At 39.2% G+C, this 18,919-nt stretch overlaps 2 protein-coding genes across 3 annotated transcripts; one reads left to right on the top strand and one right to left on the bottom strand.

Moving 5' to 3' along the window:
- Positions 1-1,264: 1,264 nt before the first annotated feature.
- Positions 1,265-5,651, bottom strand: LOC145478341 (uncharacterized). Its single transcript, XM_081456330.1, has 2 exons — positions 5,461-5,651; positions 1,265-5,291 (listed from the first exon to the last, which is right to left on the bottom strand). Exons 1-2 carry the CDS (start codon positions 5,598-5,600, stop codon positions 3,530-3,532), a joined length of 1,902 nt encoding a protein of 633 aa, XP_081312456.1. The 5' UTR covers positions 5,601-5,651; the 3' UTR covers positions 1,265-3,529.
- A 267-nt stretch (positions 5,652-5,918) lies between these two features.
- On the top strand, positions 5,919-17,774 carry LOC145478328 (O-phosphoseryl-tRNA(Sec) selenium transferase-like). 2 transcript variants are annotated; one of them, XR_014048239.1, is made up of 13 exons: positions 5,919-6,043; positions 7,504-7,591; positions 8,127-8,193; positions 8,754-8,872; positions 9,229-9,387; positions 10,233-10,386; positions 10,995-11,097; positions 12,074-12,203; positions 12,669-12,760; positions 13,117-13,210; positions 14,461-14,560; positions 14,819-15,932; positions 16,325-17,774. XR_014048239.1 is itself a non-coding variant. In XM_081456306.1 (12 exons), the coding sequence occupies exons 1-12, from the start codon at positions 5,930-5,932 to the stop codon at positions 15,102-15,104; spliced, it is 1,506 nt and encodes a 501-aa protein (XP_081312432.1). In that variant the 5' UTR covers positions 5,919-5,929; the 3' UTR covers positions 15,105-17,774. The 2 variants fall into 2 exon arrangements, 1 of the variants encoding a protein (XP_081312432.1); XM_081456306.1 differs by having other exon boundaries at positions 14,819-17,774.
- Positions 17,775-18,919: the final 1,145 nt, after the last annotated feature.

Here is an 18,919-nt window from a genome sequence, read left to right as displayed (position 1 = left end):
AAGGATGCACAGAAACAATTAGCTCGAACGTCTTTAAGGAAGCTGACAACAGTTTCCAGCACTTTTCTAAAAGCTATACTTTGAAGGATGAATACTACCACTGTTTAACAAGTGATGCTACAATAATGGTATCACGCAAATGCCCAATCATTAGTAAACAGGTTGCGATCATCCTTTTTGTATAACAGGTTACCATAGCAACAATAAAACGTGTTAAAACACCCTTAGTTTTAGCTAAGCTTAGTACTGGGTGTGTGACCAAATAATAAAATCCTTGTATTGCAGGTTCTCATTTCTTTCCTATTCTTTTATTTTTCCATCCACTTGCATTTACTTTCTGACAACTTCTTCGTCTTGGGTTAGCCCATCCATTGGCCCGTATGACAGCATTAAGGTGATTCTTCAGAAATAAAAGTTGCCAAACAATTTTTTTGAAACTTTCCCTGAATGTTCCCTACAATACAATAAAAAAGATAGGTCACCATTCTCACTAAAGAGACATGATGAGCCAATCTTACCCCATTTATACCTAATCACACCTTATTTCATCAGTTCAAGCTGCATTTTGTGGTAGCTGGAAGCAAAGGTTATTAACGCAATACTTGAAAAAATCTTGATAGTAGAAAATATCGGGCGCATGGAACAAAGTAATATATAATTTTTCGCAAAATCACTCAATTCTAAATGAGACTGACTCAAAACATTCCTGGAAATGTTTTCAAGGTCATAATTCACATCCTTGCGTTTCAGTTTTGTGCACTCTTTTAGCTATATCTGTTTTTCCTTCTAAACAACTTTTTTCTTAATTTTTTAACTTAAAGAAGATAATTTGTACACCAAAATTATGCAATAAAAAATATGTCACTATGCTCGTTTAAGAGAAATCAAGCATTTATTTTGCTGTCAAGCTAAGCTTCAGGGAAATCTTTGCATGTGCTCATGGTGTGAAAATCGAGCGTAGAAGGGATGCGCAATGCAATACTGAGGAATCACCTTAAGGAGATCAGTTCAACTGCTCCATTGAGATCTAAAACTGGTCTTCAGTTAGGCATTTATTATCACAGGTTCTGGGGTCAATTCCAGGGGTGAACATTGAAATTTGAGTTGTCTTTTTTTGTTTTCTTTTGAGAGGTCTTAGAAATAAAACAATGTGCTCAGCCTGGAATCACCATACCACAAGGAAACCATGTCTCATCAGATTACCAAAGTTAAGCCCTGTTCAGGATGAGTGTGGAGTGTAACTTCACTTACTAAGTATAACCTCTGAGTAACTTTAATTTATTTGTCCAGCAATGGTTCCTCATTTTGTTACAAAATTTACATGCTGAGGAAAGTTAACAATCTGATCTTTATCTAAATATTTAAAATAACTTAATTTAAGCCTATGGCTCATTTGCTTATAAATTCAACAAGGCCATCTAACAAGAATTCACTAATTTGGCCTGAACATACTTAATCTGCAATTCTTTAGGGAAAAACTTTCCTTTTCAAATAATGAATATAAATTAACTTACTTTCAGTCAGTGGTAAGATTCCTACAAGTATTTTTAATTTGTCATCCTTTCTAAAAAACCTCATGGTGCTACAAGGATAATAATGATGTTGATCGTTATTTAACAGTGATACTGTGTTCACACCAGACTGAAACATGTTTAGTCTTATTATGAAACTTCTTTCTCTTTGAGAAGTATTTGTATTGGATGGTGAATTGTGCAAATCATGGTTATTTTGAGCATGATTGAACAACCTCATGGACAAAAACAGTTAACATTGCAGCCAACAGCAAAAGAAAGAAAGTGCTCAAAGGGTTTGTCACTAAAATTAGAATAATGTAACAGCAATTCCAAGCTACACTCTGCAGTGACAAACAAGTTTAGGAGAAACATGTTGCTCATGTAACAGGTTAACTCTAAACATTTTTCAATGATAGTGTAAATGAACACAGTATTAGACAAAAACTTTTACATATTTACATGACATCAGATCTTGTTCACTCACAGTATTCCTCTCGCCCTTGCACATCAAGTCAGTATATAAATTCTCTTTAATCTATCCACAAATGTCTTATAGTTACTCTACTTCAATCCTGGACAGAACTGTTGAGACAAATTTTCTAAAAAAATTACCCAACATATTTGAGGGTAACATTGGCAAGTGATGCAATACTGGTGTTTGTTTCAAATAGTTCTGACCAGGATGTCAGTTAGAATAAATATTTTGAAACTAAAATCGAAACAATGGTAAACAAACACCCTCAGGACAAGAAAAAGTGTCCGCTTAAGAGAGGTGTCTGCTTACGGAAGGATAAAAGTGCCATGTTTGTTTGTGGCTGGGTCTATTACTAAGTGTCCGCCTACAGGAGGTGTCTGTTAGCGGATGTTTGACTGCTGTACTTGATATCAAGGCACTTTCACTCCCTTATATGACCTGTTCTGACTGTTAATTAAGTATCAATACTGTGCACAGAAATTTCAGTTGATAGTTGAAATGACTTGGGTACCGTTGCCTGATCATGACTGACTTGCACAGTAACAGATGACAAGATCAACGAGATCAACTTTTACAGATGACAGTTGCAAATAACAGCCAGTTGAAATAATTACAATATTACATCATAAACTTTGAACTTAAATGACCTTTTAACTAGTAATCTAAATCACTGCACGGTGACTGAGTTGCACATGAAAAATGCAGCAAAATACTGCATCACAGTAGACACAAATTTAGGGGGGGTGGTTGTTGTAATCAAAGGCCTGGAATTGTGGTGGAGGGGGGTAATGACATTTTGTTGATGTTAAGGTCAGTTTTGGTTTGTTTTCTACAAAGTGAAGACCAAAACCAGAAAAAAATATAGCCCTGATAATGATGTTTTTTAGAATCAAAGACCACATGTAAACAAAAGTTAAAATATCTGAGTAATCTAAATGAATTAAAAACAAATACAAAAGTCAATGTAAGTTGGTTATGCCCTGTAAAGCCTCTCATTTACTGTCAGAGTTCCCACTAGTTTTGATAGTTAAGGGTCTTTGGGACCCCCAGTTCAAAAGAGTTGGGGGTTCTTTTTGCTTTTCAGGGGTCCTTTGCCTATTTACTAAAAAGTTTGCAACTTTTTTCCTGCATCCCAAGAATGCATTTTTGCCAAAACAGTGTGCATCCTTTTCATTTTTTGTGCATATAAGATGTACACCTGTGCATTAATGGGAACTCTGACTGTTCAAGCACAAAGTGGGGTAAACACCCCGTGTTAGCTATCTGAGCAACACTAGGAAGCATTTATCAAAATAATGCAATAGTAATTAGTACATAAAGAAAACAAAACAGATCTTACTTGGCAAGTATAAATTTAAAGAGTAAGTAATTAACAAAATATAATTAGATATAAAAAGTTGGGATTCAAAGTGCTATCAGCGGTTTGCAGATCATTTGCCCAGTGATGCACCCTAGAGCTCTTACTAAATTTCACCCAGTGAACAGCAGACCAAGGAAACATTTACCAGTATGTTGCAGTTTTGCAAATGGAAGTTAATTGTCATTCAGTGCCAGACATGGCCTGCAAGGCTTCTTGTGCCTGTCGAACAGCAACTCTGTAAAATCCTTTCTTATTCCTCTTGTGCCGCTTAGCAAAGTTGGGTAGAAATAACTGAAGAGCGTGTAAATGCATAATGGAGCTGGTGTTGGAACCATACCAGGAAACATGTGCATCCCTGTCCCACGGATTGTTGGTCTCCTCATTCCTGATCCCGCTGATGGCCAACACCCTCCCTGGCCACCAAGGATGCCCATGAACTTTGCCCCACACAATATCACCAACACCTATTGAGTTGATATTGTTGACAGGTGCAACTTGAGGCTGAATTCTCCAGGACATTCTTTGTGTGTATTTGGTTGATGTCCTGGTACTTTGGGACTTTACAGGGTTTGGCTGGGTCAAAATTGAGGCTGACAATTCCCTTTTTTCTGGTTGGCTTGAAGTATCATGAGTCAAAGGTTTAGAAACAGAATTCACTCCAGTGTAATCTGAGCCAACAACTTTTGCCACATTAGATTCTGGAGGAAATTTTTCACATCTCACATTTTCAGTCTTAAGTTGAGGTTGCCCACTGTTTGCCCTTCTCTCACTTATTCTTGCCGACCTTTTGATCGTGACGTTTTCAGACTTTGATTCCTGTGTAGCTTCTAGTGTTTCCTCATGATCACTTGAGACACTGTTCTCATTTTTCCTTTTTGTCTCCAAACCCTCCACAAGAAATTCACATGGAGGATTGATATCAAATGTATTCGCACCTGACATGATGTCCTGTTTAGTTATGTCCAGTTTAGCTAAGCCACTTTCAAAGTCATCAGCTACCATATTAGCAACACTTACTTCTTTGACTGAAACAGTTCTGTCAGATGTGGCTTTGTCCTTGTTTTTGCTCACTCCAGTCTTCTGATTTAACCCTAAATCAGGCTGTTTCTCTTGATTCTGGTCATCTTTGTCATCATTACCCCTGTTGACATTTTTATAGGTCAAACTAGGCACTAATGACTCCAAGCTTTCGCTGGAAGATAACATGTTCATTCCAACACTAGCGGACACACCAACCTTTTTAAGTACCAAGACAGTACCATGTTTTTGCAGTCCAGTATTTGATGCCGTACTAACTGGTACAACTGGAACAGAACATGGTCTTGTCATGAGAACTTTATAATGTGTTGAAGAAATACTTTTTGTGGGTGAATACTTTGGTCCATGGGATCGTGCACTACCGTTGCTTACTTCAGTTTTCAGTGGGCTTTTGCAATCCTCCTTAGAGAGCTTCTTATCAGTGTTTTTAGGGACACCCTTGCTTACAACCCTCACAGTGTCTGGTTGTCTTTTAGAAGGTCTGCTACAGCTGTCTGGATTTAAGGACTTCCTCTTCAGGTTAGCTTCAGATTTAGAACGCTTGACATTCCCCTGGCTTGACAAACTAGTCTTTCGTCTAGGATTTTCCTTGGCTTTCATAAGCAGCCCTTGCTTCCTTGTCTGATCACATGAGGAAGATGGTTTTTTGGTTGTAGTGTTCAATTTCTCCACCATGTTTGGAAACCTCTCCTGACTTTCCTTGGCTAAATCCGCATCAGTAAGAACTTTTGGGCCACCAAATGAGCTTGGGATCCTTCTACAAGGATACGATTTATTGTTCTGTCGTCTGTAGAATAGGCTGGCTTGTCTTGTTGACCACCTCGAAGCGCCATCACCAACACTACCTCCTCCAGAAAGTTTCTCTTTCATGGACTCATGACTTGTTTTCCCATCAAGCGATGTTCTTTATTGATTTCAATGGGTATCAGATGAAACAGAGCAAAAAACACGAGTGAGAGACTAGCTTATGAATTTTCCCTTTAAACTGGCCGTGTCATCAAATAAATAATCTTATGGATATAATTTTTAACAATTTATTATTTTACACTCACTGTAAAAACAAGGTGACTTACCTCCAGACGACTGCGTTCTTTTCGTCGAAAAGCACTCCTCTAAATATTCTTGACCTGTATTTTACACAAACAAGAAGGCAATTTTCTAAGACTTGTTCTACGGTCGCGGAAAGAACGGTTCCCGCTTGTAAACATGCCATTTTTACAGAATTTTCTGTTGATATATCTGTCTCTCCATTGCCTTCGCACTCATTTCCATTTCTTCTCCTTCGTTGGTAAAGAGAAAATGATAATCAATCGCTTTGTATTTTCATACGAAAAAATTATTTCGCCTTTTCTACCCAAAAATATTGGTTAACAGATATAATAATTTTAATTTAAACATTAGTGTACCAAATAATTGTAGCTTTTTGCTCAGAAAAAAATTACAAGGTAAAGTGATACCAATGTATTGGAGTGCGCGGAATGATTGAGCGAGCAATTCTTAATACCTACTGCTCACTTAAAGAAGGCTCTATGCGACAGTAACATGTTTTCGGGTAGCTACGAAGCGTGTGGCAATATTATCCCAGCTTCTTACGTCCAGCAAGCTCAAAATGCAAGAAAAAGTCGTGAAAATCAAATCAGGACTTTCTTGGAACACGTAAGTTTTAGCAATTAGGAGAGAATCTCTTGAGGAAGACTAGATTTCGGGATATTAGTTCATGATGTTGGCGAGTGTGCCATTCGTCATTGATTTGGTTGCAGAAGTCGCGATTTCGCTCCGTTAGAACGTCTAAAATTCATTAAAATTTTTGAATTGCTCAAGATATCAACAGCAGAATACTGGAAGATAAGTTTTAAATTAGGTGGTTCATTTCAAAGGAACAATTAACCTGAGGTTATGAGCGGGGAATTATTGGTGGGGGTGGGGGAAAGGTTCGAGTGACAATTAAGGTATGGGCTTCTGGTCTCTGGGAAAAGTGGGAGAGCACTGGCACAAAATCTGTATCACCCTAATGGATACCGGCTGGACATAAATTATTTATAATGAAGATGCCTAACAAAGGAGCATTTGCTTGATGTCTCAGCGGCCCTTTGAACACACCCATCCCCACCTCCCCCCCCCCCCCCCCCACCCCCACAACCACCATTCCCGCAACATTATTGGCCCCTCGGGTGCTAGAATTTTGTAGTGCAAATATGTTAAATTTTATTAGGGATTTGCTAAGTTTCTTAGCCTGCTGGTCTGTCTAATGTATAATTGTTTCAGAAAATATCCATACTCTGCCCTGTAGAAGGGTTTTGGGTTTCATCCTCCCTACCCTTTCAGATATTCCACTTCGGTTTCACAAGGGCTGGTGAATGGAAAATGTGAGACTTTGGGAGAAGGGGAGACTAGTGGTTTTTTATCAGCGCAAGACTTCAAAGTGTCTTAAATTCGAGCAAGAGACATGTTAACGCTCTAAGACATTCAGTTGCCATTGATTTTTTTAAAAAACCAAACAAATCAGGACTTTGAGACTATCTTATAAGCGTTGCAAAAAGTTTAGACCCCCAGACAGCATTATGAAAAAATTGAAACTGCGAGATGCACATAGCCACTAAAACAATGAAACTACGTGAGCGGCCATGGCTTTTGAAGGGCCATTCAATATCCCTTTCATACTTTCCTTTAAAATTTTTGTCCTTTGAGATACACCCTTCGAAATTTCCGATGACCTTCAATGGAGGTGTATGGCAGAATAACAGTTAATGTGGGAATCTGGTCCACCATGAAAAGGAGAATTCTGATTGGTTCCCTGAGCGCTCCAAGGTCTCCAATACCAGTCACTAAGATGGAACACTCACATTAGTAGTCTTGGAAAATTGTTTTTTCAAAACACTGCACAAACATATTCAAATACTTTGTCATTATCTAAAGTAGAAATCTTTTTTCCTTCATATTTGTCAGAACAGTCTATATTAACAACAACAACTCTATGCCCTTTAACTAATTCAACGGGGTAAGTGCATGGCAACAGAGTCACATGACTGCCACTGTGGTAGTGTATTTATATCACGTTTTTTTTTTTTTCAAGTTATCAATTTGTATCTTGACATCTACAATTTGTTTTCTGTTAGAGGAAATGGCCGTCCGAGGGTTGGGATGACATCAGTATTGAACTTCTGCTGCAAGAATTTTCTATTATGGACAGTAACAACTTTCCAGGTACTCTAAAAGCGCGAACATCATATGTTACACACGTTAATCAGGTTTAAAGACTAGAATAGTTTGAGGATGTTGTTGAAGGGAGGTGGCAATTGTAAGGAGTTTCCAATAAAAGTACTGGTCTGTGTACATAAATAGATGCTGATCAGTACACCATTGGGACCAAGAATCAAGATTGTGGGAATTATAGAAGTGGTTGCTATTAGTGGAAGTTTGACTGTATATTTGGAGGAGCAACATCATGGTGGATCTTGAAAAAAAAATTTTGTTCAAATTTGTTGCCTGTTTTCTTTCTTAGTCTTTCTTTTGGTGTTATTCTACTGTAGTCTGAATTAGAAGCTCTTGTTTTCATGTTACTTTCCTTCAATTTCAAAATGTTCAGAAAAAAAAATTACCTTAAATATTGTGATGCACCTCCTTTAAATTAAAGTAAAAAGTGATCATAGACTGAACAGGGTTTGAGTTGGCCATATTGATGAGGTTATAGATTGGTGTAGCAGTTCCATTTTAAAACAGGATAATTTGCTGGTTACAGGAAATGTTGGTGCAGGAGAAAGAGAAGGAAGGGTGATTTCATCCCTGGTGTCAAGAAGGCATTTCAGGTAATTCATAAAAGGAGTTTTTAATTGATGGGTGATGGATGGTATCTAGAAAAACCTGGATCTCCCTCCTCCCCCTTCTGTCTCACCTCATAAAATAGCCATTTAACCTTTGCCACACAAAAAAGGTAAAGTCTGCATAAGAGCCAAGTAGCCCATCAGACAGGCACTTATCTCCTGTTTCTGTAACATGAAATAATGACTTGGAATATTTCTACCCCCCTCCCCTGGATGGGGTGTTAGTCCATTGCAGGGTTACCCCCAGCATTAAATTTGGCAGCACTCATTTATACACCTGGGTGGAGAGAGGCACTCTGAGATAGAGTTAAGTGTCTTGCCCAAGAGCACAACACAATGTCCTTGGCTAGGGCTCAAACCTGGACTGCTCAATCTGGAGACGGGTGTACTAACCATGAGGTCACCATGCCTTTGCCACACAAACACATCAACAACAATCTAGCTAGGCAAATCTGGTCCTCTAGGTCCAGAGTGTAAATTATGCACTCTTTAAAGATTGGAACAACTTTTTACCCTTATATTCTGACTGACTGTTGTTTTGTAAGGTTAAGCCATGGTATTGGCAGGTCTGGCGATATAGCAGCTGTTCAACCCAAGGCTGCTGGTTCATCTTTGTTGATGAAACTCACCAACTGTATGGCACTGGATGCTATCAAAATGGCAGGTTAGTTCTTATCTCATTGAGGGTTCAAATAAAAAATTCGGATTAAAACAATACAGAAATCTTGTTAACATGGCAAACATTGACAGTGAAAGTGGCACACTGTTCACTTTTTGTAAACCTTGTTGTTCAGAGTTTAACTCTACTTTTTACAGCATGCAGCTACTAGCAAATACTGTTCCTCCTACATGATGGGATGTATCCATTGGGATAGCTTATCTCCAGCATTTTCACCAGGTTGACCCAACATTGTTCTGATACCCATTGTTCACACCCAGATGTAGAGAGGCACAGAAAGAGATAAGAGTGTAAAGTATACTTACATGTACAAATGATTAATATCAGCATTTTATTGACAGGTGTAAGGTCTGCTAAAGCTTGCCTAGTGTTGCCTGTAGCAACAGGGATGACTTTGGTCATGACACTTCTGACATTGAAGCTACAGAGACCTGGTGCCAAATATGTGATTTGGCCTCGAATCGATCAGAAGTCTTGTTTTAAGTGCATTCTCACTGCTGGTGAGTTAATTATTGCTGTTATATAATCTAGTTTAAATATGTTATATGATTGTGATCATGTGTGTACAACAGTCCCTCTGATTGGTTGTCTATTGTTTCCATTTTGCACAAGAGGTTTAATGTTTCACTGCATTCATTGGTTTTAATTATCTCATAAGAGAAATGGAAAACAGCTGCTTCTCATCTAGAGTTAGCTTGATGCAAACAAAGTCTTGGCAAAAAAGTCTTGAAGAATTATGAAAGTACTAGAAAGATTTTACCTAACCCATGAAGTAGTTCGTACACAGTTAGATACTATCAGATACTAATTCCATTGTTTTCTTTTGTAAGTTTTGGTTACTTTTGACTAATTGTTAGAAGTTGTTTCACAGGTGTTGATAAAATACTGAAAACTGTGTTGAAAATGTGCAAGATGTTAAAGGTTACAAAGTTGAAATGGATTATGCTCTTGACTCAAGCCTTCTCAAATTCTCCCAAACGTTTTATTTTGTTTGTGTTAAGATAGGTTATCACACATGCTATTTGATTTGTTTTTGTTAAAAATAATACAACTTCAGCTGTCTTTGTCAGGGGTTTCATTAAGGACCGGGCATAGCCAGGCAAATTGACCAGCTGGAAGGATGATTTTGTCTACCTGGTTTGACCCTCTGGAGGAAATTTTTTTCTTGCCCACCTGTGAAAACCAGTTGCCCTCCTGCTGAAAACGTTAACGAGGCCCCTGCTTTCTTTGAAATATCATTTGGGAAATTCTGAGGGATACCAGATTAGATAAGACTGAAACTGTCTGAGTCAAAATTGTCACTTAGATGAAAAAAATGAACATTTATTTTTGTCTCTTGCACCAGGATTTGAACCAGTTATTGTGGAGAATGTTGAGGAGGGTGATGAGCTGCAAACAGATCTTGCAGCTGTAGAGAAGCAAATCAAAGACTTGGGGCCAGAAAATGTGGTCTGCATTATGACTACAACTAGCTGCTTTGCTCCAAGGATCCCAGACAGGTATGAAGTTAGAAAATTAAAGATCTGTTCAACCTCATAGTCAGAGTCTTTGTTCCCATTGCCCACTGTGGTTAGGAAACAAATGACTCCTGGAAGTTCTGATTCAGAAGTATGGGTGAACTGCACATCCCTAGCTGACAAACACCTGGCCTAATTGGTTCACTGGTGTTTTACTCTGCTCATTTTCATTGTGTAAAACCAGTCAAAATCCTGAAATGGAACTTTCAAGAGTTGCTCTCTTTGTCAAGCTTGTGCAGTAAGAAACAAAGGCACAAGGAACAAGATGAAGATCTGTTGAATGCAGTAATTATAGTATATTAACATATCAAGCTAAGTATTAATGTATGTATGAAATAAGTCATAATTATATAATAACTGTGTGAAAGGCTTCAGTGGGATTAACCCAGGATCTTTTGTCAATCCAGTGCAAGCACTTTACCACTGGTCTTGAATTATGAAGCTACTGCAAGCAGGGTGCACTTTGTCAAACATGAAATTCAAATGACTAGCTTTTTTAAGAGTTGTATACAACTACCATGGTAACCATTTTTAAAGTCAAGTTATGCATGTTTTGTCAACCAATAATGAGAGAAGCCTGTGCATTAAAGGTTGGAAGAAGTTGCAAAGTTGTGCAAGGAACAAGATGTACCTCACATTGTGAACAATGCCTATGGTGTGCAGTCATCAAAGTACATGCATCTCATTCAGCAGGTATATTCTTACGTGACATGAAGGGGACTGCCTAAGTTGTCCTGATGAAGGGTTATTATCAGTAGGAGGAGGTGGAAAGAGAGGGTGGGAAAGTCAGGAAAGAAATTTAATCAAGAAAGAGGTCATTAACATAGGAGGGAATACTATGGGTTTTGAAGTTTTAGTTTTGTGCATCATTATGTTGTTCCAGAAAATATCCTTACCCCTCCCATGGAAGCTGTTTTGGTTTAAACTCACTCCGTTCCACCCCACCCCTCTGGAAATTCCTCAATCACTGACCCCCACATGTTGGTACACTTGGCCTTAAATTCTTCTTCCTTCCACTCTAGCTGCTCCCACCCTTCAGTGTCGTGTAGAAACTAAACTTACTGAATGAGGAGTTAAGGTGTTTTGCACCATCCTACATTGTGCTGGGAAAGAGGGTGCATGGGTGTTCCAAATATTCATGACTTTGATCCCAGGTTAGCTTCATACTTACCTTTCAAAACTCCTTCCTTCCTCTGGAAATTTCCAGTGACCTTTCTTGGGGTTGGCATGGATATATTTTTCAGAACTGCACAAGAAACAAGTTGAGAATGGACTGGTTTCAGAGGTTGAAGTCCTGGGAGTTCCAGACTGTATAGAATGGCAATACAAGATAGAGGGATTTACAGTGCATGCTTGTTGTCCTCTCACCACATTTTCTCCATTTATGCAGAACTATTAATCCCCCTTCTCTAGAGAGGGTAAAATATATGTTGAGTAACTGATATCTACAGCTCCCCATTCATGTTATCATGTGTTGATTAGCCTGTGAACAGCCTCTTTAGTTGAGGAACAGGTGAAGAGAAACCAGGAAGAAAGAAGAGAGAGGAGGGGAGTTGACCCATCCCCCCACCTCAACCCCCTCCCCTCCCGACCCCCACAGTCAGTTCCAGCCGGAGCACAACAGGCTAGGTGTTGATACACTGTATCATTTTTTGGCTTGGTGTTACAGGCAGCACGGATAGGTCGTGTAGATGCCTTTATTCAAAGTACTGATAAAAACTTTCTGGTTCCCGTTGGTGGAGCTATTGTAGCAGGATTTGATGAGAATTTCATAGACGCTGTTAGCAAAACATATCCTGGTAAGTTTTGCTACTGGGCTACTGTACAGTTCATTTTCACGACATATAATCTTCATGACTGTGTGCAGTTTTCAACACTCTAACAGTAGGTATCATTCAATGATGACAAAAAGGTAGAATGAAAAAGAAAAACTAAGTTTACACGCGTTCCTTTCCCATCTCTCTACTCCACAATGACTATAGATGGGGTTGTTCTTGCTTCCGACTGAAAGAAGTAAAAAAAGTGAAAAGAGTGACAGTTAAAAAGGTAAATATTTTTGCCGACGCATTGGTAGTATGTCGGTGGTTTGTCGGTGGTTTGTCGGTGGTTTGTCGGCCGACGCGTCGGTGGGATCGGATTCTTTACTTTTACCGATTTTTGTTACTTAACAATTTGTAGTTTTGTAAACTAAGCTGACTGGTGAGTATTAAGATTTCTAATGCAATGTTAATGATGATGATGATGTTTTATCATTTTATCATCAGGTCGAGCGTCAGCCACTCCCTCTATAGACCTGTTTATCACACTGTTGTCACTTGGGTCAGCTGGTTATCAACAGCTTCTGCAACAGAGAAAGGTGTGCCAATATGCTTTATAACGCTTACCTCTCTATCACACGTAGATTTTGGCTTACTCAAGAAATCGGGCAAAAACGTAATTGGCCACTTGATGCTTATCGCTTTATTATTCCTTGAAGCCAAACCTCTTCTGTTGGCAGTGTACAAAATCGATGAGAACAAGAAGTCACAGTTATAACCGTTTCAATCTTTGAGAAAAAGCCAGTCTCCTTACTAGTGCCGGTATTCTCTAGTTAAACTGACCTGTTGAAAACTGCCTTTCACTGTTATATCAATACTAGGTGAGCGGAACTAAAAGCTAGAAAATGCTGCTCCACCGTGATTGTAATTTCTTTTACACATTTTTCCTTTTCAGGAAGTGTACAGCTACTTATCTGAGGGCCTATCAAGGGTAGCGGCAGCACATGGAGAGCGGCTTCTGAGCACCAAAGGCAACCCCATCTCTCTTGGTAATGTACACAATCTAAAGCCTTCTAATGACCACACCCTCAGTAACAAATGGTCGTTTAGGCCAAACTTTCAACGTTAGTCTTACTTAGGAGAGTTTGGTGACTTTCTTTCTTTTGGTCACCTTACTACTGGAAAATGCAGAGATATTGTAGGAGAAATTAGATGTAGGTCAGGACTTAAGGAATGACTTTGCCTTAGATTGAAAGCACTGAAATCATTATAACAGCTCGCTGGAGTCTTCCAGCGATACACTTTTGCCTATTAAGGACTGCGCACACAAATTCACACGCCATGTGATGCATGAGAGCGCGCGCTGAGTAATAAAATGAACAATGATAGGACAGATGGCCATTCCTATAGCTTTGCCTGGATTTAACGATCTTGAACGTTCGGTGACCCCTATTTTTCTTTTGATGGATCATTTTCTCTACCGATTTTCTACGTTAAGCAAAAAAATGAAGAAAATCTATCGACTAGACGTTTGAATTTTTTTGCAAAATGCACCATCGAATTCAATTATTTTTAGCTCTTGGTTTATCTGTGGGACGGTTTCAAATGCCTCTTGAAGGGTTAAGTTTTGTGAAAACGTTGGTAACACTTGGAATTATTTACCCAACAGACCCACTTCTACAAAATATGACTAAGATCGTTTGCCTCCGTCGACTCACCTTCGATATTTTTAACCATGAACCCCTGTAGACCATGCTGAATTACGTGCGCCAATTTTTCAAAATCAGGGTACTTTTCCACACGCTTTATCTCTGAAACGAAGACGGTGACCCCCAATTTTTTTTGCATTTCTGACACAAGTAACTCATTATCTGACTGCAGTAAAAATTTACTAAAAATCTATCGACTGGAAATTTTTCGCGCGAACGTCCTTAAGCGAATAACATGCAATTCTTGAATCTCAAGGTGGCTTTTTCTTCGTCAGTCCTTTTCTACCTTTTCTGTAGCCTTAGGTTTCACTGCATTGAGATACTTTTGTTTTTCTTTTACAGTCTAATGTTTTGAGAGGTTTGTTAGAGGTTTTGTGATCCCTGAAATTTCTGCAAGAAGTGAATTACACTATATGCAGTACAGCAACAATGTACGAGACATACTGAAACACGGCTTTGCATATTCGTAGATTCTTCTCGCTCCTTTTTTTCTGATTCTTCATCTAACGGTTGTTTCAGATTCCTGGTTGGTTTCAACATTAATGCGAAATAGTTAAAAGTTTTTGATGTTTTTCTTTTGGCCTTTCTAGCGATTTCATTGGAGCGAGTCACGAAGGGCTTGGAACTCAACGCAGCTGGCGTCACCCAACTGGGTTCCATGCTTTTTACAAGATGCGTTTCAGGGGCAAGGTAAGATGTAAGCTTATGTTATGTTCGCGTCAATGGGCGTGTCTAGCCCACACTCCAAGAGACCACACCCTTTGACGCAACTCTAGTGTTGTTTACAAACATCTTACAATGTCAAGCGTCATGGCCAGTAAGAACACGCGTAAAACGACATTTTTTTCCTGGACAGCTGTACTTCTCCCCTACCCTAGCTAAATGAGAAAATGTTTAAGACTGTTCCATGACCCTTTCTTCTTTACTTTGATTATGTCTCTCATTTAGAGTGGTTCCACTTGGGAGCACGAAAGACATCAATGGTCACGTGTTCACTGGCTGGGGTGCGCATGCCCGAAACTACCGCTGTGCGTACATGACTGCAGCTGCGGCGATAGGGATGAGTAAAGCTGATGTGGACACGTTTTTGAAGCGACTCGACAAGTGCTTGTCGAAATTTACCGTGACATCGATTTCGAGAAGTGTTGGACACGACGAAGGACAACAAAAGGAAAATGGAAAAGATGAGGAGTCTGAACTCGAAACCACAGACAATTTAACAGTGAACAGATAGTGTTGAACTTGGATTAGGATATGAAAATGGAGGATGCAGTCTCATTGTTCATCCAGGCCATGATAGTGACACTGACACTGCGAGCCAACGTCTTTTCCACAGGGTAAAATAAGGTTCATGAACGATTGCTCTTGAAAACATCGCCAGGTTTTTGGGTTCAGTCGCTGTTTGGACATTCGATTTAGACAGGAAATCACTAAAACTTGCAAGCCAGACTCGACTGACGTCATAAGTTAAAGGTCTCAAGACTGTTACGGAATACCACTCAAGTCTTACCATCTCATTTCATGTAATCATTGTTAACTCAAAATCTGTAATGCTCTGATATCTTGTGAAACCAGTTAAATTGAACTGATTTAGTCATGAACACTCCAGCTGAGACCCCAGGAAATTGTCTTCTTGCCAAAGCATGAGCTTCTTTTTGATCTTGCGAGAAAAATACAGTACAAAAATACAGTACAGTACCTGAATAAGCGTCCCAATTGTTGGTTTTGAAACGTGATGTTAATTCGTTTTTTGTCGCAGGAACTTACTTTACCGTAGATGCTATCAAGTAATTGTCACTTTCAAACAAGGCCTTACTTACTTACTTAATCTACTGTGGTTGACCAGCCCTCAGCTGCTATGTCCGTTAGGGAAATAGTCATAACCGTTAGGTTTTGCGTACGTGTTCTCCGGTTAGATATATCCACGAGGTTTTCCTCGGTTAGGTCAGTTCAAATGCAGATTTCACTGCGTCAACTTCTACTCGGCATTGGGCCATGGTTTCTCTCTACACTGTTACTCGTCTATTCTATCAAGTCAAGTTCAGTGCGTGTGCAAACCAAAGTGAGTAATCTATTCCTTGTTTTTTATGGTTAGTTCTTAGGTTTTCTATTGTTATTTGTTTCGGTTACGTTTCCTTTTATCACCTATCAAATGGTCTGTATCGTTACTAAATCGGTTAGTTAGTTCTGTATGCTCGGAATCGCGCTTGATTAGGTCCATATCTCCAATATAGGGTTATTTTGCCATAAAGGTACCGTCCAAGTTACACACCGTGTAGCCTATTAATCGTTTTCCAGCCTTCCGTACGATTAGTATAAGTGCCGATTATGTTACACTTCCATGTTACGGACGTTATTGAGAATGCTAGCAATAGTTTCTTCATTTATATTATTTTGTCTTTATACTTCTGTATATTAGTTACGTTAGCTTCTATTTTCGTTATTGTATTTCAGTTCGAACCGGCATACGGTTTACATCATACGACTTACGGCTAAGCTTACAGCACGTGGTTAATTCTACCTTCGTCTTGGCACGTGATTCCTTTCAATTGAGTTTGTATGGAACATTGATCTCTGTCAATTAAACTCTGTTTACATCGTAGTCAGAAGTTCTTGTCGAGTTCGTTTTAACAGTACGCACTGCTCTACGCATGTGATTACTTGGATTTTTGGCTTGCTATATTCTGTCCTTGTAATTCACACCAATATGTAACAAAACTGGAACTGGAACAGAGTATATGTAACATTTGAACTGAAATTTATTACGCCGTTCAAAGTACAGGAACCGTCGGTAAAATGAACTTTTGGTCCAGTTGAAATTCGGCAACATGATTTTTGCAATGAGATCCCAACCTCTGCCCGTGTAACCGATTCCTTAAACTGAGGGTTCAGAGGTCTTGTAGCGAGCGCTAACCCATAATCAGAGCGGCCTACTTTCAACCAATGAAGATCCAAAGTGTCTAGATCCTGGACGCGGGTTTCCCGCGGTTGACGCGGGCTACCACGTGTTTTCGTTTGTAGTTCTAGGTTGCTTCAAGAGCATGCGCAGAGGTGTACTTTATGTACTGTTTATGTAATCTCTTGGTTTCATTTCTTGTAAAAAGCGTTAGTGAAACAAGTTTGAATTAATGAAATAAACCAAACAAAAATGTAACGAAAAAAGAAGTCTCTACTTTCACTTCACCAGGACAGAGTTACTTATAGAAGTGCTCAGACAGATGATAACGTAACGATTTCAGTAAAATTTATTATCAAGATTTAGTTTTTGTTTAAATTTGTTTTTCGTATTTCTTCGGCACGGCACTCGAACTGCAGTTTCCTGATTCCTCTGACAAATTGTAAATTGCCAACGCTTGATCCATCGAAAAGAAGTTGGTTGTTTTAAATTGTAAAATATCGGTTAATTTAGCTTATGAGTTTGCTTCAGGTTGGTCCATTTATTAAAATTAAATCGGCGGTCCCTTGTGCCATACTTATGTAGCCAAGAGACGCACAGAAACGCAGACTCATTACAAATAACCATTGATACAGTCAGAGAGATCGACGAATATTATGAAATTCATATTTAAGAGCTGGTTAAAACCACTTAGAAGCACTAATTTCAAGTTATCGAGGAGAATGTTAACACTTGCATGCAAAGAGCGAATTAAAAAGCTTTCGGGTGGCGAAGTTTTTAATTATGGGAATAGAACTCAGCTTTTGTCTATACCTTTCGTCGGGAAAGTTCACTCACTTTAAACTGAATATTCTGTCAATCTCGTTTTGTTGTCAAGCGAGAATAAACTCATCCCTCAGAAAGGCCAATAGGAAACTAGCCGGGAAAATAATATTTTGCTAATAAATGTCTCGAGGAAGTGAGCCTCTTACAGAGAACTTCGTCGCCTGTGATATACTTTTTGGTGTCAAACAATCGGTGTAAAAGACACAGGTGCATAAGACGGAAATAGCACAGAATGGGCAGTTGGTATTATGTAGGATTTATTTTCTATAACTTGCGTCGATCGAAGATTTTATGGAATCAGGGAACGCATATTAAATTAAATTTCTTGTGAGACTAAAGGTCGCGTTTGTAGATCCCACTCAAAATATTTACCTTTCAAAAATTGGTTGCAACAAATACTGTCTGGATGAACTATAGCAAAGCACACTCGGAAAGACAAAGCTCGCAAGGCAAACGTTTGTGTTAGAAGATGTCACGGGAAGGAAATCAGATGGACTCGAGCGAAGCCAGGACTGAAAACGATTCTTGGAATTTTCGTTCTCCTTGCTTGGACGCACACCATGAGGCTTTCATCCTTCGATCGAGTTGGACCGTCGGCAACTTGTACGCCGCAAATTTACATTTGGGACAGAGCTATGTTAAACAAGTAAAAGATCTGGAGAAACAAAGAAAGGTCTGGTTGTCAAGGAAAGAGAAGGAACAGGAAACAATGCTTAGAAGATGGAAAGCCCTCGAGAAGCAAGCACGAAATAGTCACAGCTCCGATGGCTCGTCTGAAGTAAAGGACGTCAGACGCCCGGCGAGCCCCACTGTTCGAAAATTTCGACAGAGAGCCACAACTGTTGGAACTAGTTCACAGGTTGCGGGCTTAGAAAAGTTTGGCCCGCGTGAAGGAATAAAGCATTTTAAAAACTGCAGATCAGCATCCCAACCAATTGAATCTGGACTTATTTTGACTTTTCCAACGAAGGAATACTCGGCGCACGATCAATTTGGATTTCAAGAATACGAAAAACTTCCTTGCACACGAAGCACGCCAAGTGCGCGCTCCATGTACTGCGCTTTTGCTTCAAGTTCTTGTTCAGGACAGACCTTGAGAAGAACTGTTTCTGGTCTTCCTTCTAGTATAAAATCTCCGCGATATTTTGCAACGGAGCCTGAGGAAAATCTAACTACGAACAGCCATCTTATCCCAAGATGGTTACCGTCAAATCTACGTTCAAAACACATTAGAGACAAAAGTTTGGCGTAGCACAAGATTCGAAAGCACAATCGGGAACTTGTGTTTGCTTTTTATAATTATAAATTAAAAACCCCGGCGCAAAATA

Source organism: Orbicella franksi, chromosome 2 (assembly GCF_964199315.1).
Source record: "Orbicella franksi chromosome 2, jaOrbFran1.1, whole genome shotgun sequence".
NCBI classification, from domain to species: domain Eukaryota; kingdom Metazoa; phylum Cnidaria; class Anthozoa; order Scleractinia; family Merulinidae; genus Orbicella; species Orbicella franksi.
Note: the sequence above shows the minus strand (reverse complement) of the source record. Positions and strands in the feature narration are given on the sequence as shown.

Bases quoted from the DNA above. Each gene is read 5' to 3' on its own strand.
- LOC145478341 (XM_081456330.1), bottom strand. From the start codon at position 5,600: ATGGCATGTTTACAAGCGGGAACCGTTCTTTCCGCGACCGTAGAACAA. The intron at 5,292-5,460 runs GTAAGTCACCTT...AAATCAATAAAG, and splicing joins AAGAACGCAGTCGTCTGGAG to AACATCGCTTGATGGGAAAA.
- LOC145478328 (XM_081456306.1), top strand. From the start codon at position 5,930: ATGTTTTCGGGTAGCTACGAAGCGTGTGGCAATATTATCCCAGCTTCT. The intron at 7,592-8,126 runs GTACTCTAAAAG...TGCTGGTTACAG, and splicing joins GGACAGTAACAACTTTCCAG to GAAATGTTGGTGCAGGAGAA. The intron at 8,194-8,753 runs GTAATTCATAAA...TTGTTTTGTAAG, and splicing joins GTGTCAAGAAGGCATTTCAG to GTTAAGCCATGGTATTGGCA.